The 23996-nt window shown below is 43.2% G+C and overlaps 1 protein-coding gene across 2 annotated transcripts in view; it reads left to right on the forward strand.

Annotated features, from left to right (window-relative positions):
* The window catches only part of LOC139405230 (F-box/LRR-repeat protein 16-like), an 81548-nt gene that overhangs the window by 44455 nt on the left and 13097 nt on the right, over window positions 1–23996 (forward strand). Inside the window, exons 1-5 of one of the 2 annotated variants that reach the window (XM_071147666.1) lie at window positions 5236–5538; window positions 6718–7432; window positions 18480–18722; window positions 19003–19268; window positions 20586–20670. In XM_071147666.1, the coding sequence (XP_071003767.1) occupies window positions 6725–7432; window positions 18480–18722; window positions 19003–19268; window positions 20586–20670 (1302 nt within the window). In that variant the 5' untranslated portion in view covers window positions 5236–5538; window positions 6718–6724. Of the gene's footprint in view, window positions 1–5235; window positions 5539–6717; window positions 7433–18479; window positions 18723–19002; window positions 19269–20585; window positions 20671–23996 lie in introns of those variants that run through there. The other variant, XM_071147667.1, reaches the window with a different exon arrangement.

Consider the following 23996-nt stretch of genomic DNA (forward strand, 5'->3'; position numbering starts at 1 on the left):
GAGTTGATAGTCAGTAATAGATCTACTCTGTGTTATGAGTTGATACTCAGTAATAGATCTACTCTGTGTTATGAGTTGATAGTCAGTAATAGATCTACTCTGTGTTATGAGTTGATACTCAGTAATAGATCTACTCTGTGTTATGAGTTGATACTCAGTAATAAATCTACTCTGTGTTATGAGTTGATACTCAGTAATAAATCTACTCTGTGTTTGAGATGTGTTATGAGTTGATAGTCAGTAATAGATCTACTCTGTGTTATGAGTTGATACTCAGTAATAGATCTACTCTGTGTTATGAGTTGATACTCAGTAATAAATCTACTCTGTGTTTGAGATGTGTTATGAGTTGATAGTCAGTAATAGATCTACTCTGTGTTTTTTTAGATGATACTCGGTAATAGATCTACTCTGTGTTTGAGATGTGTTATGAGTTGATAGTCAGTAATAGATCTTCTCTGTGTTATGAGTTGATACTCAGTAATAGATCTTACTCTGTGTTATGAGATGTGCTATGAGTTGATACTCAGTAATAGATCTACTCTGTGTTTTAAGATGTGTTATGAGTTGATACTCAGTAATAGATCTACTCTGTGTTTTAAGATGTGTTATGAGTTGATACTCAGTAATAGATCTACTCTGTGTTATGAGATGTGCTATGAGTTGACACTCAGTAATATATCTACTCTGTGTTATGAGTTGATACTCAGTAATAGATCTACTCTGTGTTATGAGATGTGTTATCAGTTGATAGTCAGTAATAGATCTACTCTGTGTTATGAGATGTGCTATGAGTTGATACTCAGTAATATATCTACTCTGTGTTATGAGTTGATAGTCAGTAATAGATCTACTCTGTGTTATGAGTTGATACTCAGTAATAGATCTACTCTGTGTTATGAGTTGATACTCAGTAATAGATCTACTCTGTGTTATGAGTTGTGTTATGAGTTGATAGTCAGTAATAGATCTACTCTGTGTTTTGAGATGATACTCGGTAATAGATCTACTCTGTGTTTTGAGATGTGTTATGAGTTGATAGTCAGTAATAGATCTACTCTGTTTTATGAGTTGATACTCAGTAATAGATCTACTCTGTGTTATGAGATGTGTTATGAGTTGATAGTCAGTAATAGATCTACTCTGTGGTATGAGTTGATACTCAGTAATAGATCTACTCTGTGTTATGAGATGTGTTATCAGTTGATAGTCAGTAATAGATCTACTCTGTGTTATGAGATGTGCTATGAGTTGATACTCAGTAATATATCTACTCTGTGTTATGAGTTGATAGTCAGTAATAGATCTACTCTGTGTTATGAGTTGATACTCAGTAATAGATCTACTCTGTGTGATGAGTTGATACTCAGTAATAGATCTACTCTGTGTTATGAGTTGTGTTATGAGTTGATAGTCAGTAATAGATCTACTCTGTGTTTTGAGATGATACTCGGTAATAGATCTACTCTGTGTTTTGAGATGTGTTATGAGTTGATAGTCAGTAATAGATCTACTCTGTTTTATGAGTTGATACTCAGTAATAGATCTACTCTGTGTTATGAGATGTGTTATGAGTTGATAGTCAGTAATAGATCTACTCTGTGTTTTGAGATGATACTCGGTAATAGATCTACTCTGTGTTTGAGATGTGTTATGAGTTGATACTCAGTAATATATCTACTCTGTGTTATGAGTTGATAGTCAGTAATAGATCTACTCTGTGTTTTGAGATGATACTCGGTAATAGATCTACTCTGTGTTTGAGATGTGTTATGATTTGATACTCAGTAATAGATCTACTCTGTGTTTGAGATGTGTTATGAGTTGATAGTCAGTAATAGATCTACTCTGTGTTATGAGTTGATAGTCAGTAATAGATCTACTCTTTGTTATGAGTTGATAGTCAGTAATAGATCTACTCTGTGTTTGAGATGTGTTATGAGTTGATGCTCAGTAATAGATCTACTCTGTGTTATGAGTTGATAGTCAGTAATAGATCTTCTCTGTGTTATGAGTTGATACTCAGTAATAGATCTACTCTGTGTTATGAGATGTGCTATGAGTTGATACTCAGTAATAGATCTACTCTGTGTTTGAGATGTGTTATGAGTTGATACTCAGTAATAGATCTACTCTGTGTTTGAGATGTGTTATGAGTTGATAGTCAGTAATAGATCTACTCTGTGTTATGAGTTGATAGTCAGTAATAGATCTACTCTGTGGACCCAAATCGTTCACTTCCCTTGCTGGTAAACATGTAGTTAGCTATTGCGGTGTGATACATGTTGCAGGCCATTCCGTAGCAATGCCAATTAAAAGCATACTGTATTTGGCTGAGTGCCTACATGTACAGGCCAGACAGGCAGCTAGACTGGCAGCCAGGCTTTTAACAGAAAATATAGGCTTATTTTTGCCAGACAGTCAAATAGAGGCAATGGCAATCATTATTAGTAGGCTGTAGGCCTATGTGTCTTTCAGAGGGAATGGTAATCATTATTAGTAGGCTGTAGGCCTATGTGTCTTTCAGAGGGAATGGTAATCATTATTAGTAGGCTGTAGGCCTATGTGTCTTTCAGAGGGAATGGTAATCATTATTAGTAGGCTGTAGGCCTATGTGTCTTTCAGAGGGAATGGTAATCATTATTAGTAGGCTGTAGGCCTATGTGTCTTTCAGAGGGAATGGCAATCATTATTAGTAGGCTGTAGGCCTATGTGTCTTTCAGAGGGTATGGTAATCATTATTAGTAGGCTGTAGGCCTATGTGTCTTTCAGAGGGAATGGTAATCATTATTAGTAGGCTGTAGGCCTATGTGTCTTTCAGAGGGAATGGTAATCATTATTAGTAGGCTGTAGGCCTATGTGTCTTTCAGAGGGAATGGTAATCATTATTAGTAGGCTGTAGGCCTATGTGTCTTTCAGAGGGAATGGTAATCATTATTAGTAGGCTGTAGGCCTATGTGTCTTTCAGAGGGAATGGTAATCATTATTAGTAGGCTGTAGGCCTATGTGTCTTTCAGAGGGAATGGTAATCATTATTAGTAGGCTGTAGGCCTATGTGTCTTTCAGAGGGAATGGTAATCATTATTAGTAGGCTGTAGGCCTATGTGTCTTTCAGAGGGAATGGTAATCATTATTAGTAGGCTGTAGGCCTATGTGTCTTTCAGAGGGAATGGTAGGCTAAAGGAAAGTCCCATTGCTGTTGGACCTTGTGTACAGTTGGACGGATGTATCTTCATGTTAGACCACAGTGCAGTATAGGTTAGGGTTATGAGTCGTTCAGTATAGGTTAGGGTTATGAGTCGTTCAGTATAGGTTAGGGTTATGAGTCGTTCAGTATAGGTTAGGGTTATGAGTCGTTCAGTATAGGTTAGGGTTATGAGTTGTTCAGTATAGGTTAGGGTTATGAGTCGTTCAGTGCAGTGTAGGTTAGGGTTATGAGTTGTTCAGTGCAGTATAGGTTAGGGTTATGAGTCGTTCAGTATAGGTTAGGGTTATGAGTCGTTCAGTATAGGTTAGGGTTATGAGTCGTTCAGTGCAGTATTGGTTAGGGTTATGAGTCGTTCAGTGCAGTGTAGGTTAGGGTTATGAGTTGTTCAGTGCAGTATAGGTTAGGGTTATGAGTCGTTCAGTATAGGTTAGGGTTATGAGTCGTTCAGTATAGGTTAGGGTTATGAGTCGTTCAGTGCAGTGTAGGTTAGGGTTATGAGTCGTTCGGTGCAGTATAGGTTAGGGTTATGAGTCGTTCAGTGCAGTGTAGGTTAGGGTTATGAGTCGTTCAGTGCAGTATAGGTTAGGGTTATGAGTCGTTCAGTGCAGTATGGTTTAGTGTTATGAGTTGTTCAGTGCAGTATAGGTTAGGGTTATGAGTCGTTCAGTGCAGTATAGGTTAGGGTTATGAGTCGTTCAGTGCAGTATAGGTTAGGGTTATGAGTCGTTCAGTGTAGGTTAGGGTTATGAGTCGTTCAGTGCAGTATTGGTTAGGGTTATGAGTCGTTCAGTGCAGTATAGGTTAGGGTTATGAGTCGTTCAGTGCAGTATGGGTTAGGGTTATGAGTCGTTCAGTGCAGTATAGGTTAGGGTTATGAGTCGTTCAGTGCAGTATGGGTTAGGGTTATGAGTCGTTCAGTGCAGTATAGGTTAGGGTTATGAGTCGTTCAGTGCAGTATGGGTTAGGGTTATGAGTCGTTCAGTGCAGTATAGGTTAGGGTTATGAGTCGTTCAGTGCAGTATAGGTTAGGGTTATGAGTCGTTCAGTGCAGTATAGGTTAGGGTTATGAGTCGTTCAGTGCAGTATAGGTTAGGGTTATGAGTCATTCAGTGCAGTATAGGTTAGGGTTATGAGTCGTTCAGTGCAGTATGGGTTAGGGTTATGAGTCGTTCAGTGCAGTATAGGTTAGGGTTATGAGTCGTTCAGTGCAGTATGGGTTAGGGTTATGAGTCGTTCAGTGCAGTATAGGTTAGGGTTATGAGTCGTTCAGTGCAGTATAGGTTAGGGTTATGAGTCGTTCAGTGCAGTATAGGTTAGGGTTATGAGTCGTTCAGTGCAGTATAGGTTAGGGTTATGAGTCATTCAGTGGGGGTGAATGAATGATTTGTTGTTGGGGTGTTTGGTGCACCCCGGGCTCCTTTGAGCGAGAGAAAGAGAGGTGGGGAGAGAGACAGATGGGGGGGGGGGGGGGAGAGAGGGAGAGAGACAGAGACAGAGAGACAGAGACAGAGAGACAGAGAGAGGGAGAGAGACAGAGAGAGACGGAGAGAGGGAGAGAGAGAGACAGAGAGAGAGAGAGAGTAAATACCACCAATATGAATCTGTTTATTTATCTTCCCCTACTATTCGTACTACAACTATTTGCACATTGCTAAAACATTACTGATAATATATAACACTTGAAATGTCTTGATCTTTTTCGAACATTTGGGAGTTAAATGTTTACTGTTAAATTTTAATCCTTTTTTGTGTTCTCATTTTTGTTCAATTCAATTGCTCAGGCAATGTAAACACATGTTTCCCATGCCAATAAAGCATGGGAAACATTTTGAACTGAAATTGAATTGAGAGAGAGAGAACGAAAGAAAGAGAGAGAGTACCGCCTCAGCCTCCTCTCTTCCTCTCCTCCTCTGTTGAGTTCCGCTGATGTCAGTGAGCCAGGCGATGTCATGTTGGTTTCTATTTACAGGGTTCTCGTTCCCTCTCTCTCTCTTTCCGACACTGATTCGAACGCACCACATATTTATATCCGCTGACACCGTGGAATGATGCGCCGATGAAACAAACAACACAGGACAACACATCGTCCCGATTTCACGCATATTCCCTCTTATTCTGTCCTCGTCGCTTCCGATACAAAATGATGCACCTTTCAAACGATTCGCATCGCGTCGTAGCTACAACAATTCAATAACATCCCCCGCTCTCCGCCATTCCCTGTGGATGCTGCTGGTAGTATGGTGATGCGGGCGATAAAATAGAGCTCCGTTTGGTGAAAGACTTGCGAGGCTTCGGGTCAACCGGGGGAGGTGACGGGGTTCAGTTTAAAGGTAAGAGCAGTGCAATGCAGATTCATGCTGGCCGGAGCACTGCAATGGTATTTTTTTTGTTGTTTAGCGGTGCGAGAGAGCGGGAGGGAGGGAGAGAGAGAGAGAGAGAGAGGACGAGAAGGGACGGGAGAATAGCCATCCCTTCCTTCGGTTAGCTTTTCTGCTGCCGCATCGCTTATTCCCCGTTCAGCTCTATTACACCGATATGTGTTGCGTGCAGCACAGACCGAATATTGGACCGATCACAAGCAGAGTGAAATGGGTTTAATATTCGATCCGTTTGTAAAAGCCCAAGGCTAACGTCTGATGGTGAAGCCTATAGCCTGGGTTACTGTCGGCAGTCATAGACACTATTTGATGACGGGAATGCTATTAATTGTATATTTTGTCGATATGAATAATGATGCCGACTGCATCTGAAGGTTTTGACAATGAAGGATGCATAGAGTTTATTTTATCTGCGATGATTGTTGATCAGGCGCAAACGTTACACCTCTCCGCGTCGGCCATCGATTTAAACTGTTTACGTTTGGCCTTGGTATCTTTATTCAGAGTAAACACGTCCCATTGTAACTTACTGCTGTGCTACTGTGCCATCGGCATTACGTAATATTGTAGGCTAGCCTAGTAGGGATGCTTGCTTAGATATAGGCCTCTGCCACTATAAACAACCGCTCTGTTCTATTTCCAGTGCAAGCCTGCCAAGGGAGTGTCGCCAAGTGTTCTGTGAATTATTCAAACGAAAAATAATGCTTTGTTTGCCCAGAAATCGTGTCTGTTTCTGTGCAGGCTATATTGTACATAAGAGCGAGGCTCTCCAACATCAAGCACGCAGGTTTTTGGGAAACACAGTAGTCTGCGGCTCAGCTATCTACATAAGAACTGCCCAGTGGTGTTTATCTACTCAGTCCCTTGAGTGACAGACAGGCAGGTCCATAGACGATGTGTTAAATAGATGTTTTATTTAACCAGGTAAGTTGACTGACAACACATTCTCAGTCACAGCAACAACCTGGTGAATAGTGGAAGGGGAGATGAATGAGATGAATGAGCCAATTGGAAGCCGGCGATGATTAGGTAGCCAATGATGGTATGAGGGCCAGATCACTACCCCCCCCCCCCCCTCTCTCTCTCTGATCCAATGTTTACCATGTATTAATTCTTTCTCCCTCCTCCTAGGTTCCCAATGTTGAACATGTCGACCCCCAGCGAGCTCAAGTCTCCGTGTGTCCCGAGGAACGGCATGGTCAAGCTCCCCCCTCAGCCCAACGGTTTGGGCAGCGCCAGCATCACCAAGGGCACGCCCGCCGCCAAGAACCGCCTGTGCCAGTCCTCCTCCGTGCCCGGCATCCTACCCCCGCCTTCCCTACCCTACCACCTGGACCCCCTCAACCCCCTGGGTCCCTCTCTCCTGGGTCCAGACCTGGACCACAGCCCCCTGATGGCCCTCAAACCCCCGCTGCGCCAGGTCCCCCTCACCTTCCCCAAGCCTCACCTTCCCCTCACCCTGCCTCTGGCCCTTCTGCCGCCCCTGGAGCGCCAGCTGGCCCTGGATGAGAAGCTGCTCAACAGGCTGCTGTGGTATTTCACCACGGCTGAGAAGTGTGTCCTGGCCCAGGTGTGTAGGACCTGGAGGAAAGTGCTGTACCAGTCTAAGTTCTGGGAGGGTGTCACGCCCATCCTCCACGCCAAGGAGCTGTACGCCCTGCTCCCCGGCGGAGACAAGGAGTTTGTCAGCCTGCAGGCCTTCGCTCTCAGGGGGTTCCAGGCGTTCTGTCTGGTGGGAGTTTCAGACCTGGACATCTGTGAGTTCATTGATAACTACCCCTTGTCCAAGAAGGGGGTGAAGTCGGTCAGTCTGAAGAGGTCCACCATTACAGACGCAGGCCTGGAGGTGAGTCATTGTCATATATATATATATACAGTGGGGGGCAAAAAAACGTATTTAGTCAGCCACCAATTGTGCAAGTTCTCCTACTTAAAAAGATGAGAGAGGCCTGTAATTTTCATCATAGGTACAAATAAATTCATTAAAAAAATCCTACAATGTGGTTTTCTGGATTTTCTTTCCCTCATTTTGTCTGTCATAGTTGAACTGTACCCATGATGGAAATTACAGGCCTCTCTCATCTTTTTAAGTGGGAGAACTTGCACAATTGGTGGCTGACTAAATACTGTTTCCCCCCACTGTATTTACTGTCAGCGGGCTGTGGTCCAGGTCTGGACCCAGGAGAGAAGCTGCGGTGGGCAAGGGTCCCAGGAGAGAAGCTGTGGTAGGCAAGGGTCCCAGGACAGAAGCTGTGGTAGGCAAGGGTCCCAGGGGGTTGAGGGCCGTCAGCGGGCTGTGACTCCAGGTCTGAACCCAGGAGAGAAGCTGTGGTAGGCAAGGGTCCCAGGAGAGAAGCTGCGGTAGGCAAGGGTCCCAGGAGAGAAGCTGTGGTGGGCAAGGGTCCCAGGAGAGAAGCTGTGGTAGGCAAGGGTCCCAGGAGAGAAGCTGTGGTGGGCAAGGGTCCCAGGAGAGAAGCTGTGGTGGGCAAGGGTCCCAGGAGAGAAGCTGTGGTAGGCAAGGGTCCCAGGAGAGAAGCTGAGGTGGGCAAGGGTCCCAGGAGAGAAGCTGTGGTGGGCAAGGGTCCCAGGAGAGAAGCTGTGGTAGGCAAGGGTCCCAGGAGAGAAGCTGCGGTGGGCAAGGGACCCAGGAGAGAAGCTGTGGTGGGCAAGGGACCCAGGGGAGAAGCTGTGGTGGGCAAGGGTCCCAGGAGAGAAGCTGTGGTGGGCAAGGGTCCCAGGGGGTTGAGGGCCGTCAGGGGGCTGTGACTCCAGGTCTGGACCCAGGAGAGAAGCTGTGGTAGGCAAGGGTCCCATGGGGTTGAGGGCCGTCAGGGGGCTGTGACTCCAGGTCTGGACCCAGGAGAGAAGCTGTGGTAGGCAAGGGTCCCAGGGGGTTGAGGGGGTCCTGGTGGTAGGATAGGGAAGGTGGGGGTAGGATGCCGGGCACGGAGGGTTCTTATATAGTTACAGTCATGTGAACACAAACATGCCATTTAGCACAGCCTTTCTACAACCTCTCCTTGGGGACAAGCCTGTCCATGGATTTAAACTATTCCACAGCTAGCAGCTGATTCAACTGGTCAACTAATCATCAACTAATCATAAACGAATCATCAACTAATCATCAAGCCCTTGACTACTTCAATCAAGTGAGCTAGTTCAGGGCTACAGTGAAACTGTGAAACGTCCGAGAGACCCTGAGGGAAAAAGCGTGTAGTGTGTGCATGCTATTTCATATGGATGACCCCAGCGGGAATCAACAATGTGTACTCAATGTGTCCTACAGTAGATGGAGCTTCCATTAGTCCGACAGTACATGTAGCTTCCATTAGTCCTACAGTAGATGGAGCTTCCATTAGTCCTACAGTAGATGGAGCTCCCATTAGTCCTACAGTAGATGTAGCTTCCATTAGTCCTACAGTAGATGGAGCTTCCATTAGTCCTACAGTAGATGTAGCTTCCATTAGTCCTACAGTAGATGGAGCTTCCATTAGTCCTACAGTAGATGGAGCTCCCATTAGTCCTACAGTAGATGTAGCTTCCATTAGTCCTACAGTAGATGGAGCTTCCATTAGTCCTACAGTACATGGAGCTTCCATTAGTCCTACAGTAGATGTAGCTTCCATTAGTCCTACAGTAGATGTAGCTTCCATTAGTCCTACAGTAGATGTAGCTTCCATTAGTCCTACAGTAGATGTAGCTTCCATTAGTCTTACAGTACATGTAGCTTCCATTAGTCCTACAGTAGATGTAGCTTCCATTAGTCCTACAGTACATGTAGCTTCCATTAGTCCTACAGTACATGTAGCTTCCATTAGTCCTACAGTAGATGTAGCTTCCATTAGTCCTACAGTACATGTAGCTTCCATTAGTCCTACAGTAGATGTAGCTTCCATTAGTCCTACAGTAGATGTAGCTTCCATTAGTCCTACAGTAGATGTAGCTTCCATTAGTCCTACAGTAGATGTAGCTTCCATTAGTCCTACAGTACATGTAGCTTCCATTAGTCCTACAGTAGATGTAGCGTCCATTAGTCCTACAGTAGATGTAGCTTCCATTAGTCCTACAGTAGATGGAGCTTCCATTAGTCCTACAGTAGATGTAGCTTCCATTAGTCCTACAGTAGATGTAGCTTCCATTAGTCCTACAGTAGATGTAGCTTCCATTAGTCCTACAGTAGATGGAGCTTCCATTAGTCCTACAGTAGATGTAGCTTCCATTAGTCTTACAGTAGATGTGGCTTCCATTAGTCCGACAGTAGATGGAGCTTTCATTAGTCCTACAGTACATGTAACTTCCATTAGTCCTACAGTAGATGTAGCTTCCATTAGTCCTACAGTAGATGTAGCTTCCATTAGTCCTACAGTAGATGTAGCTTCCATTAGTCTTACAGTACATTTAGCTTCCATTAGTCCTACAGTAGATGTAGCTTCCATTAGTCCTACAGTACATGTAGCTTCCATTAGTCCTACAGTAGATGTAGCTTCCATTAGTCCTACAGTAGATGTAGCTTCCATTAGTCCTACAGTAGATGGAGCTTCCATTAGTCCTACAGTAGATGGAGCTTCCATTAGTCCTACAGTAGATGGAGCTTCCATTAGTCCTACAGTAGATGTAGCTTCCATTAGTCCTACAGTAGATGGAGCTTCCATTAGTCCTACAGTAGATGGAGCTTCCATTAGTCCTACAGTAGATGGAGCTTCCATTAGTCCTACAGTAGATGTAGCTTCCATTAGTCCTACAGTAGATGTGGCTTCCATTAGTCCGACAGTAGATGTAGCTTCCATTAGTCCTACAGTAGATGTGGCTTCCATTAGTCCGACAGTAGATGTAGATTCCATTAGTCCTACAGTAGATGTAGCTTCCATTAGTCCTACAGTAGATGTAGCTTCCATTAGTCCTACAGTAGATGTAGCTTCCATTAGTCCTACAGTACATGTAGCTTCCATTAGTCCTACAGTAGATGGAGCTTCCATTAGTCCTACAGTAGATGGAGCTTCCATTAGTCCTACAGTAGATGGAGCTTCCATTAGTCCTACAGTAGATGTAGCTTCCATTAGTCCTACATATAGTAATATAACATGTTTCTTTATAGTAATATAACACAATACTTTATAGTAATATAACACAATACTTTATAGTAATATAACACAATACTTTATAGTAATATAACACAATACTTTATAGTAATATAACACAATACTTTATAGTAATATAACACAATACTTTATAGTAATATAACACAATACTTTATAGTAATATAACACAATACTTTATAGTAATATAACACAATACTTTATAGTAATATAACACCTTACTTTATAGTAATATAACGCAATACTTTATAGTAATATAACACCTTACTTTATAGTAATATAACGCAATACTTTATAGTAATATAACACCTTACTTTATAGTAATATAACGCAATACTTTATAGTAATATAACATGTTTCTTTATAGTAATATAACATGTTACTTTATAGTAATATAACATGTTACTTTATAGTAATATAACACCTTACTTTATAGTAATATAACACAATACTTTATAGTAATATAACGTGTTACTTTATAGTAATATAACGTGTTACTTTATAGTAATATAACGCAATACTATATAGTAATATAACGCAATACTTTATAGTAATATACCGTGTTACTTTATAGTAATATAACACAATACTATATAGTAATATAACACAATACTTTATAGTAATATAACGTGTTACTTTATAGTAATATAACGCAATACTATATAGTAATATAACGCAATACTTTATAGTAATATACCGTGTTACTTTAAAGTAATTTAACGTGTTACTTTTGTTAATCCTCAGCATCAATATCAACACAATGCACTCCCTGAACTCAGGAAAGCCTGCCACCCCACCGCTGCGTAACCTAGTAACAGTCACCGGGCGAGCTGGATTCCGCTGTAGCTGGGCACCATGTCAACTAGGTCACCGGGGATCACATGGAATGTGGAATGTCACATCACATGACCTTGCTCACTGGTCACATGATCATGGGACAGAGAGAGGAGAGATATTCTATTAGAATGGTTAATGGTTAAGGTTAGTGTTTGAGGCTGGTGAGCTGGTCCTAGATCTGTGGAATGTTTATCCCCAGCAGGTAAACAATCGATAGAGTGAGTAGAATGAACATGAGTCTCTGTGAAACGTGAGATGTCACAGGAGTGCAGTGTGCTGTAAGATGCAATCCAACCATTGTCTATTATAATAACAATAGCATAGCTGAGTTTCTGATCGTCTCTGTAAACACAGCATCACCGAGGGAGAAAAGGTTGTGGTGTTGTGAGTATGGACTACTGTGGTGGAGTTGTGAATATGGACTACTGTGGTGTTGTGAGTATGGACTACTGTGGTGTTGTTGTGAGTATGGACTACTGTGGTGGAGTTGTGAATATGGACTACTGTGGTGTTGTTGTGAGTATGGACTACTGTGGTGGTGTTGTGAATATGGACTACTGTGGTGGAGTTGTGAATATGGACTACTGTGGTGTTGTGAGTATGGACTACTGTGGTGTTGTGAGTATGGACTACTGTGGTGTTGTGAGTATGGACTACTGTGGTGGTGTTGTGAGTATGGACTACTGTGGTGGTGTTGTGAGTATGGACTACTGTGGTGTTGTTGTGAGTATGGACTACTGTGGTGTTGTTGTGAGTATGGACTACTGTGGTGTTGTTGTGAGTATGGACTACTGTGGTGGAGCTGTGAGTATGGACTACTGTGGTGTTGTGAGTATGGACTACTGTGGTGTTGTGAGTATGGACTACTGTGGTGTTGTGAGTATGGACTACTGTGGTGGTGTTGTGAGTATGGACTACTGTGGTGGTGTTGTGAGTATGGACTACTGTGGTGGTGTTGTGAGTATGGATTACTGTGGTGTTGTTGTGAGTATGGACTACTGTGGTGTTGTTGTGAGTATGGACTACTGTGGTGGAGCTGTGAGTATGGACTACTGTGGTGTTGTGAGTATGGACTACTGTGTTGTTGTATGGATTACTGTGGTGTTGCTGTTAGTATGGACTACTGTGGTGTTGTGAGTATGGAGTACTGTGGTGTTGTGAGTATGGACTACTGTCGTGGTGTTGTGAGTATGGACTACTGTGGTGGTGTTGTGAGTATGGACTACTGTGTTGTTGTGAATATGGACTACTGTGGCGTTGTTGTGAGTATGGACTACTGTGGTGTTGTTGTGAGTATGGACTACTGTGGTGTTGTTGTGAGTATGGACTACTGTGGTGTTGTTGTGAGTATGGACTACTGTGGTGTTGTTGTGAGTATGGACTACTGTGGTGTTGTTGTGAGTATGGACTACTGTGGTGTTGTTGTGAGTATGGACTACTGTGGTGTTGTTGTGAGTATGGACTACTGTGGTGTTGTTGTGAGTATGGACTACTGTGGTGGTGTTGTGAGTATGGACTACTGTGGTGGTGTTGTGAGTATGGACTACTGTGGTGGTGTTGTGAGTATGCACTACTGTGGTGTTGTGAGTATGCACTACTGTGGTGTTGTTGTGAGTATGGACTACTGTGGTGGTGTTGTGAGTATGGACTACTGTGGTGTTGTTGTGAGTATGGACTACTGTGTTGTTGTTAGTATGGATTACTGTGGTGTTGTTGTTAGTATGGACTACTGTGTTGTTGTGAATTTGGACTACTGTGTTGTTGTGAGTATGGACTACTGTGGTGTTGTTGTGAGGACTACTGTGGTGGTGTTGTGAGTATGGACTACTGTGTTGTTGTGAGTATGGACTACTGTGTTGTTGTGAGTATGGACTACTGTGGTGATGTGAGTATGGACTACTGTGGTGTTGTTGTGAGTATGGACTACTGTGGTGGTGTTGTGAGTATGGACTACTGTGTTGTTGTGAGTATGGACTACTGTGTTGTTGTGAGTATGGACTACTGTGGTGTTGTGAATATGGACTACTGTGTTGGTGTTGTGAATGTGGACTACTGTGGTGGTGTTGTTCATTAATAAATTCATAAAAAATCCTACAATGTGATTTTCTGGATTTTTTTTCTCATTTTGTCTGTCATAGTTGAAGTCTACCTATGATAAAAATGACCTCTCTCATCTTTTTAAGTGGGAGAACTTGCACAATTGGTGGCTGACTAAATACTTTTTTGCCCCACTGTAATCTGCTGAGTGATTTATGTTGTAGTTACAGTGCGATTTAACAGGCCACATTCAACACAATTGTGAGGTTCAGTATTGGAGCCCCGGTTATTTAGAAGGTTGCCTCTTGAGTTAGTTCATAGCGCAGAGGTCTTTGCGAAAGGGGAACATGTCGACCTTACAGTATATTGTGCACCTTATTGTCAGGGACATTGTTGTGGTTGTGTTGTTGATGAGATGAGCTGACGTTCAGAGTCACAGGAAGTTGTGTTGTTGATGAGATGAGCTGACGTTCAGAGTCACAGGATGTTGTGTTGTTGATGAGATGAGCTGACGTTCAGAGTCACAGGAAGTTGTGTTGTTGATGAGCTGACGTTCAGAGTCACAGGAAGTTGTGTTGTTGATGAGATGAGCTGACATTCAGTCACAGGAAGTTGTGTTGTTGATGAGATGAGCTGACGTTCAGAGTCACAGGATGTTGTGTTGTTGATGAGATGAGCTGACGTTCAGAGTCACAGGAAGTTGTGTTGTCGATGAGATGAGCTGACGTTCAGAGTCACAGGAAGTTGTGTTGTTGATGAGATGAGCTGACGTTCAGAGTCACAGGATGTTGTGTTGTTGATGAGATGAGCTGACGTTCAGAGTCACAGGAAGTTGTGTTGTTGATGAGCTGACGTTCAGAGTCACAGGAAGTTGTGTTGTTGATGAGATGAGCTGACATTCAGTCACAGGAAGTTGTGTTGTTGATGAGATGAGCTGACGTTCAGAGTCACAGGATGTTGTGTTGTTGATGAGATGAGCTGACGTTCAGAGTCACAGGAAGTTGTGTTGTCGATGAGATGAGCTGACGTTCAGAGTCACAGGAAGTTGTGTTGTTGATGAGATGAGCTGAGCTGACGTTCAGAGTCACAGGAAGTTATGTTGTTGATGAGATGAGCTGACATTCAGAGTCACAGGAAGTTGTGTTGTTGATGAGATGAGCTGACGTTCAGAGTCACAGGAAGTTGTGTTGTTGATGAGATGAGCTGACGTTCAGAGTCACAGGAAGTTGTGTTGTCGAAGAGATGAGCTGACGTTCAGAGTAACAGGAAGTTGTGTTGTTGATGAGATGAGCTGACGTTCAGAGTAACAGGAAGTTGTGTTGTCGATGAGATGAGCTGACGTTCAGAGTCACAGGAAGTATGGTACCGGATGAGGCTCCTGGTCCGTAGTTTGAACATGACCGTTGGAGGATAAACAGGCATTGAGTTGATTTAAATCACTTAGGCTTAGGATTCAATCCCCAATTGCACTTTGTCCACTATTGCACCATTTAAAGGTAATGTTCCCACTTTAGCGGAGACTGCATTCACAGATAAACGCTGCATTTTGTCGGCTCAATCGGAAATTACCTTTAAATGTCTAGCGTGCAATACCTGGCATCTACTGCTGATCCGAGTGAGACCTTAGAGTTACAGTGCCTTCAGAAAGTATTCAGACCCCTTGACTTTTTCCACGTTTCTAAAATTGTTTTTTTTCTAAATCCTCATCAATCTACACACAATAGCCCATAATGACTAATGGTGCGGCAGGGTAGCCTAGTGGTAAGAGCGTTGGACTAGTAACTGAAAGGTTGCAAGATCGAGTCCCCGAGCTGACGAGGTAAAAATCTGTTGTTCTGCCCCTGAACAAGGCAGTTAACCCACAGTTCCTAGGCCGTCATTGTAAATAATAATTTGTTCTTAACTGACCTGCCTTGTTAAATAAAGGTTAAATAAAATAAAAAAGCTTTTTAGAAATTTTTGCAAATGTATTCAAAAGAAATAAACAGAAATACCTTATTTACATAAGTATTCAGACCCTTTGCTATGAGACTCGAAATTGAGCTCAGGTGCATCCTGTTTCCATTGATCATCCTTGAGATGTTTCTACAACTTGATTGGAGTCCACCTGTGGTAAATTCAGATGATTGGTCATGATTTGGAAAGGCACACACCTGTGTATATAAGGTCCCACAGTTGACAGTGCATGTCAGAGTAAAAACCAAGCCATGAGGTCGAAGGAATTGTCCGTACAGCTCAGAGACAGGATTGTGTCGAGGCACAGATCTGGGGAAGAGTACCAAAACATTTCTGCGGCATTGAAGGTCCCCAAGAACACAATGGCCTCCATCATTCTTAAATGGAAGAAGATTGGAACCACCAAGACTCTTCCTAGGGCTGGCCGCCCGGCCAAACTGAGCAATCGGGGAAGAAGGGCCTTGGTCAGGGAGGTGACCAAGAACCCGATGGTCACTCTGATAGATTTCCTCTGTGGAGATAGGAGAACCATCTGTGCAGCACTCCACCAATCAGCCCTGATTGGTAGAGTGGCCAGATGGAAGCCACTCCTCAGTAAAAGGCACATGACAGCCCGCTTGGAGTTTTCCAAAAGGCATCTAAAGGACTCTCAGACCATGAGAAACAAGATTCTCTCGTCTGATGAAACCAAGATTGAACTCTTTGGCCTGAATGCCAAGTGTCACGTCTAGAGGAGACCTGGCTCCATAACCTACAGTGAAGCATGGTGGTGGCAGCATCATGCTGTGGAAATGTTTTTTACCTGCAGGGACTGGGAGACTAGTCAGGATGGAGGGAAAGATGAACGGAGCAAAGTACAGAGAGATCCTTGATGAAAACCTGCTCCAGAGCGCTGATTTTTAATACATTTGCGAAAATGTCTAAAAACCTGTTTTTGCTTCGTCATTATGGGGTATTGTGTGTAGGTTGATGAGGGGAAAAAAACAATTTAATCAATATTAGAATAAGGCTGTAATGTAACAAAATGTGGAAAAAGTCAAGGGGTCTGAATACCTTCCAAATACACTTTAGTATCACAGTTATATCTGAGTTATATCAGTTATATCAGTTATATCCGAGTTATATCCGAGTTATATCAGAGTTATATCAGTTATATCAGTTATATCTGAGTTATATCAGTTATATCAGTTATATCTAAATTATATCAGTTAAATCCGAGTTATATCAATTATATCAGTTATATCCGTTATATCAGTTATATCTGAGTTATATCAGTTATATCCGAGTTATATCAGTTATATCTGAGTTATATCAGTTATATCCAAGTTATATCAGTTATATCTGAGTTATATCAGTTATATCAGTTATATCCGAGTTATATCAGTTATATATGAGTTATATCAGTTATATCTGAGTTATATCAGTTATATCAGTTATATCCGAGTTATATCCGAGTTATATCAGTTATATCTGAGTTATATCAGTTATATCAGTTATATCTGAGTTATATCAGTTATATCAGTTGTATCCGAGTTGTATCAGTTATCCGAGTTGTATTAGAGTTGTATCAGTTATATCAGTTATATCAGTTATATCAGTTATATCTGAGTTATATCAGTTATATCAGTTGTATTCGAGTTGTATCAGTTATATCCGAGTTGTATCAGAGTTGTATCAGAGTTATATCAGAGTTGTATCAGAGTTGTATCAGAGTTGTATCAGAGTTGTATCAGAGTTATATCAGAGTTATATCAGAGTTGTATCAGAGTTGTATCAGTTATATCCGAGTTGTATCAGAATTGTATCAGTTGTATCAGAGTTGTATCAGAGTTGTATCAGAGTTATATCAGAGTTGTATCAGAGTTGTATCAGTTATATCCGAGTTGTATCAGAGTTGTATCAGAGTTGTATCAGAGTTATATCGTTGTAAACTCAGTGTGTGTTCTCTGTGGTGTGTGTGTGTGTATAGGTGATGCCGGATAGGTGTGTGTGTATTCTGTAAACTCAGTGGTGTGTGTAGGTGATGCTGGATAGGTGTGTGTGTAGGTGATGCTGGATAGGTGTGTGTGTATTCTTTAAACTCAGTGTGTGTTCTCTGTGGTGTGTGTGTGTAGGTGATGCTGGATAGGTGTGTGTGTATTGTGTAATCTCAGTGTGTTGTCTGTGGTGTGTGTGTAGGTGATGCTGGATAGGGGTGTGTATTGTGTAATCTCAGTGTGTTCTCTGTGGTGTGTGTGTATTGTGTAATATATGTTGTGTGTGTGTGTGTGTGTGTGTGTAGGTGATGCTGGATAGGTGTGTGTGTGTATTGTGTAATCTCAGTGTGTTCTCTGTGGTGTGTGTGTAGGTGATGCTGGTTAGGGGGGTGTGTACTGTGTAATCTCATTGTGTTCTCTGTGGTGTGTGTGTGTGTGTGTGTGTGTGTGTGTGTGATGCTGGATAGGTGTGTGTATTGTGTAATCTCAGTGTGTTGTCTGGTTTGTGTGTAGGTGATGCTGGATAGGTGTGTGTTTAGGTGATGCTGGATAGGGGTGTGTTTATTGTGTAATCTCAGTGTGTTGTCTGGTGTGTGTAGTTGATGCTGGATAGGTGTGTGTATTGTGGAATCTCAGTGTGTTGTCTGGTGTGTGTGTAGGTGATGCTGGATAGGTGTGTGTGTATTGTGTAATCTCAGTGTGTTCTCTGGTGTGTGTAGGTGATGCTGGATAGGTGTGTGTGTATTGTGTAATATCAGTGTGTTCTCTGTGGTGTGTGTAGGTGATGCTGGATAGGTGTGTGTATTGTGTAATCTCAGTGTGTTGTCTGGTTTGTGTGTAGGTGATGCTGGATAGGTGTGTGTGTGTAGGTGATGCTGGATAGGGGTGTGTGTATTGTGTAATCTCAGTGTGTTGTCTGTGGTGTGTGTAGGTAATGCTGGATAGGTGTGTGTGTATTGTGTAATCTCAGTGTGTTGTCTGGTGTGTGTAGGTGATGCTGGAACAGATGCAGGGTCTGATGCACCTGGAGTTGGCCGGTTGTAATGACTTCACGGAGGCCGGTCTGTGGTCCAGCCTGAACGCACGGCTCACCTCGCTCAGCGTCAGCGACTGTATCAACGTAGCGGACGACGCCATCGCTGCCATCTCACAGCTACTGCCCAACCTGTCAGAGCTCAGCCTGCAGGCCTACCACGTAACCGACACAGCCATGGCTTACTTCACAGCCAAACAGGTAGGTTACAATCCTACACTGTTATAGAGAGCACGCGCGTACTGGTACACACACACACACACGTCTTCCCTTCCCCCTCTCTCCGTCCTCTCTGTAGGCCTGCAGATCAGTTCCCCTACCGGCCGGAGGGGCCCCCATTGATCCTCTCATGATGAGTTCAGAGATATAATCCTAAACCTCATTCTCTCTCTCTCTCTCCCTGTCTCTCTCTCTCTCCCCCCCTCCCTCCCTCCCTCCCTCCCCCCCTCCCTCCCTCCCTCCCTCCCTCCCTCCCCCTCAGGGCTACACCACTCACACGCTGCGTCTCCACTCGTGTTGGGAGATCACCAACCATGGTGTGGTTAACATGGTCCACAGCCTGCCCAACCTCACGGCTCTGAGCCTGTCAGGCTGCTCTAAAATCACTGATGATGGGGTGGAGCTGGTAGCAGAGAACCTGAGGAAGCTGCGGAGCCTGGACCTCTCCTGGTGCCCACGCATCACTGACATGGCCCTGGAGTACATCGCCTGTGACCTCCACAAACTAGAGGAGCTGGTACTGGACAGGTGAGAGTATAGTGTAGTGTAATGTGTAGTATAGTATAGTATAGTAGAGTAGAGTATAGTATGTAGTATAGAGTATAGAGTATAGTGTGTAGTATAGTAGTGTGGAGTATAGTAGGGTATAGGGTGTAGTATAGTAGTGTGGAGTATAGCAGGTAGTAGTATAGTGTGTGTGGTGGGGGGGTCTGGGATCTGCTGAGTACAGTTATTTCAGAAAGAAAACCAGTATAGTATGAAAAGTATCATTATGGTCACTCTCTCTCTCTCTCTCTCTCTCTCTCTCTCTCTCTCTCTCTCTCTCTCTCTCTCTCTCTCTCTCTCTCTCTCTCTCTCTCTGTCTCTCTGTCTCTCTCTCTCTCTCTCTCTCTCTCTCTCTCTCTCTGTCTCTCTCTCTCTCTCTCTCTCTCTCTCTCTCTCTCTCTCTCTCTCTCTCTCTCTCTCTGTCTCTCTCTCTGTCTCTCTCTCTCTCTCTCTGTCTCTCTCTCTCCCTCTCTCTCTCTCTCTCTCTCTCTCTCTGTCTCTCTCTCTCTCTCTCTCTCTCTCTCTCTCTCTCTCTCTCTCTCTCCCTCTCTCTCTCTCTCTCTCTCTCTCTCTCTCTCTCTCTCTCTCTCTCTCCCTCTGTCTCTCTCTCTCTCTGTCTCTCTCTCTCTCTCTGTCTGTCTCTCCCTCTGTCTCTCTCTCTCTCTGTCTGTCTCTCCCTCTGTCTCTCTCTCTCTCTGTCTCTCTGTCTCTCTCTCTCTCTCTCTCTCTCTCTCTGTCTCTCTCTCTCTCTCTCTCTCTCTCTCTCTCTCTCTCTCTCTCTCTCTCTCTCTCTCTCTCTCTCTCTCTCTCTCTCTCTCTCTCTCTGTCTCTCCCTCTGTCTCTCTCTCTCTCTCTCTCTCTCTCTCTCTCTCTGTCTCTCCCTCTGTCTCTCTCTCTCTCTCTGTCTCTCCCTCTGTCTCTCTCTCTCTCTCTGTCTCTGTCTCTGTCTCTCTCTGTCTCTCTCTCTCTCTCTCTCTCTCTCTGTCTCTCCCTCTGTCTCTCTGTCTCTCTCTCTCTCTCTCTCTCTCTCTCTCTCTCTCTCTCTCTCTCTCTCTCTCTCTCTCTCTCTGTCTCTGTCTCTGTCTCTCTCTCTGTCTCTCTCTCTCCCTCTCTCTCTCTCTCTCTCTCTCTCTCTCTCTCTCTCTCTCTCTCTCTCTGTCTCTCCCTCTGTCTCTCTCTCTCCCTCTCTCTCTATCTCTCCCTCTCTCTCTATCTCTCTCTCTCCTCCCCCCTCTCTCTCTCTCTCTGTCTCTCTCTCTCCCCCCTTTCTCTCCCCCCTCCCTCTCTCTCTCTCTCCAGATGTGTGAGGATTACAGATACAGGTCTAGGTTACCTGTCCACCATGTCTTCTTTGAGGAGTCTCTACCTGCGCTGGTGCTGTCAGGTACAGTACACATTAGACCCTTACACCAGAGATCATCAACTAGATTCAGACAGGAACATAATTACAAATCATTTGTAGACTGCAAATTGACCTCAAGAAGCCCAAACAGATATAATATTGGACTAAAACACAATCATTTCAAACCTTTGTAAGAATCACATACACGTAGTTGCCAGTTCATTAGGTACACCCATCTAGTACCTAGTCGGACTCTTTGCTTTCAGAACAGCCTAAATTCTTTGGGGGAATGGAAACGTTGCTCAATTGGTATCAAGGGACCTACCGTGTGCCAGTAAAACATTCCCCACACCATTACAACACCTCCGACGATCATACCACGTTCGAAATCGCTTAAATCACATGTTTTAGGCCAATACAATTTTCAATCAAACAGTAACTGAATGCCTTGATGCCTGTCTGCCTGCTTTTTATAACAAGCCAGGACCACGTGACTCACTGTCTGTAGGAGCGAACCATTTTGGTGGGAGGTGTACCTAATAAACTGGACCTAATACACTGGGAATAAGTAGATTTACTAAATTAAAATCAATTGGAGCTGCTTTGTGTTTTACAGACTTTTATGTCAAACAATAAAATATAATGAAAAGGATTTTGTTAGGTTGGGGCCCTACACCCCTTATACTAATACACTACACCCTAGACCCTACACACTAAACCCTTTATACTAATACACTACACCCTAGACCCTACACACTAAACCCCTTATACACTACACCCTAGACCCTACACACTAAACCCTTTATACTAATACACTACACCCTAGACCCTACACACTAAACCCCTTATACTAATACACTACACCCTAGACCCTATACACTACACCCCTTATACTAATACACTACACCCTAGACCCTACACACTAAACCCCTTATACTAATACACTACACCCTAGACCCTATACACTACACCCTAGACCCTACACACTAAACCCTTTATACACTACACCCTAGACCCTATACACTACACCCCTTATACTAATACACTACACCCTAGACCCTATACACTACACCCCTTATACTAATACACTACACCCTAGACCCTACACACTAAACCCTTTATACTAATACACTACACCCTAGACCCTATACACTACACCCTTTATACTAATACACTACACCCTACACCCTACACCCTTTATACCCTATACACTACACCCCTTATACTAATACACTACACCCTAGACCCTACACACTAAACCCTTTATACTAATACACTACACCCTATACACTAAACCCTTTATACACTACACCCTAGACCCTACACACTAAACCCTTTATACACTACACCCTAGACCCTACACACTAAACCCTTTATACACTACACCCTAGACCCTACACACTAAACCCTTTATACTAATACACTACACCCTAGACCCTACACACTAAACCCTTTATACACTACACCCTAGACCCTATACACTAAACCCCTTATACTAATACACTACACCCTAGACCCTATACACTAAACCCCTTATACTAAAACACTACACCCTAGACCCTACACACTAAACCCTTTATACTAATACACTACACCCTAAACCCTACACACTAAACCCTTTATACACTACACCCTAGACCCTACACACTAAACCCTTTATACTAATACACTACACCCTAGACCCTACACACTAAACCCTTTATACTAATACACTACACCCTAGACCCTACACACTAAACCCCTTATACACTACACCCTAGACCCTACACACTAAACCCTTTATACTAATACACTACACCCTAGACCCTACACACTAAACCCCTTATACTAATACACTACACCCTAGACCCTATACACTACACCCCTTATACTAATACACTACACCCTAGACCCTACACACTAAACCCCTTATACTAATACACTACACCCTAGACCCTATACACTACACCCTAGACCCTACACACTAAACCCTTTATACACTACACCCTAGACCCTATACACTACATATACTAATACACTACACCCTAGACCCTATACACTACACCCCTTATACTAATACACTACACCCTAGACCCTACACACTAAACCCTTTATACTAATACACTACACCCTAGACCCTATACACTACACCCTTTATACTAATACACTACACCCTACACCCTACACCCTTTATACCCTATACACTACACCCCTTATACTAATACACTACACCCTAGACCCTACACACTAAACCCTTTATACTAATACACTACACCCTATACACTAAACCCTTTATACACTACACCCTAGACCCTACACACTAAACCCTTTATACACTACACCCTAGACCCTACACACTAAACCCTTTATACACTACACCCTAGACCCTACACACTAAACCCTTTATACTAATACACTACACCCTAGACCCTACACACTAAACCCTTTATACACTACACCCTAGACCCTACACACTAAACCCTTTATACTAATACACTACACCCTAGACCCTACACACGAAACCCTTTATACACTACACCCTAGACCCTACACACTAAACCCTTTATACTAATACACTACACCCTATACACTAAACCCTTTATACACTACACCCTAGACCCTACACACTAAACCCTTTATACACTACACCCTAGACCCTACACACTAAACCCTTTATACACTACACCCTAGACCCTACACACTAAACCCTTTATACTAATACACTACACCCTATACACTAAGCCCTTTATACACTACACCCTAGACCCTACACACTAAACCCTTTATACTAATACACTACACCCTATACACTAAACCCTTTATAAACTACACCCTAGACCCTACACACTAAACCCTTTATACACTACACCCTAGACCCTACACACTAAACCCTTTATACACTACACCCTAGACCCTACACACTAAACCCTTTATACTAATACACTACACCCTAGACCCTACACACTAAACCCTTTATACACTACACCCTAGACCCTACACACTAAACCCTTTATACTAATACACTACACCCTAGACCCTACACACTACACCCTTTATACTAATACACTACACCCTAGACCCTACACACTAAACCCTTTATACACTACACCCTAGACCCTATACACTAAACCCCTTATACTAATACACTACACCCTAGACCCTACACACTAAACCCCTTATACTAATACACTACACCCTAGACCCTACACACTAAACCCTTTATACACTACACCCTAGACCCTACACACTAAACCCTTTATACACTACACCCTAGACCCTACACACTAAACCCTTTATACACTACACCCTAGACCCTACACACTAAACCCTTTACACTAATACACTACACCCTAGACCCTACTCACTAAACCCTTTATACACTACACCCT

Source organism: Oncorhynchus clarkii, unplaced genomic scaffold, assembly GCF_045791955.1.
Source record: "Oncorhynchus clarkii lewisi isolate Uvic-CL-2024 unplaced genomic scaffold, UVic_Ocla_1.0 unplaced_contig_3130_pilon_pilon, whole genome shotgun sequence".
Classification (NCBI taxonomy): domain Eukaryota; kingdom Metazoa; phylum Chordata; class Actinopteri; order Salmoniformes; family Salmonidae; genus Oncorhynchus; species Oncorhynchus clarkii.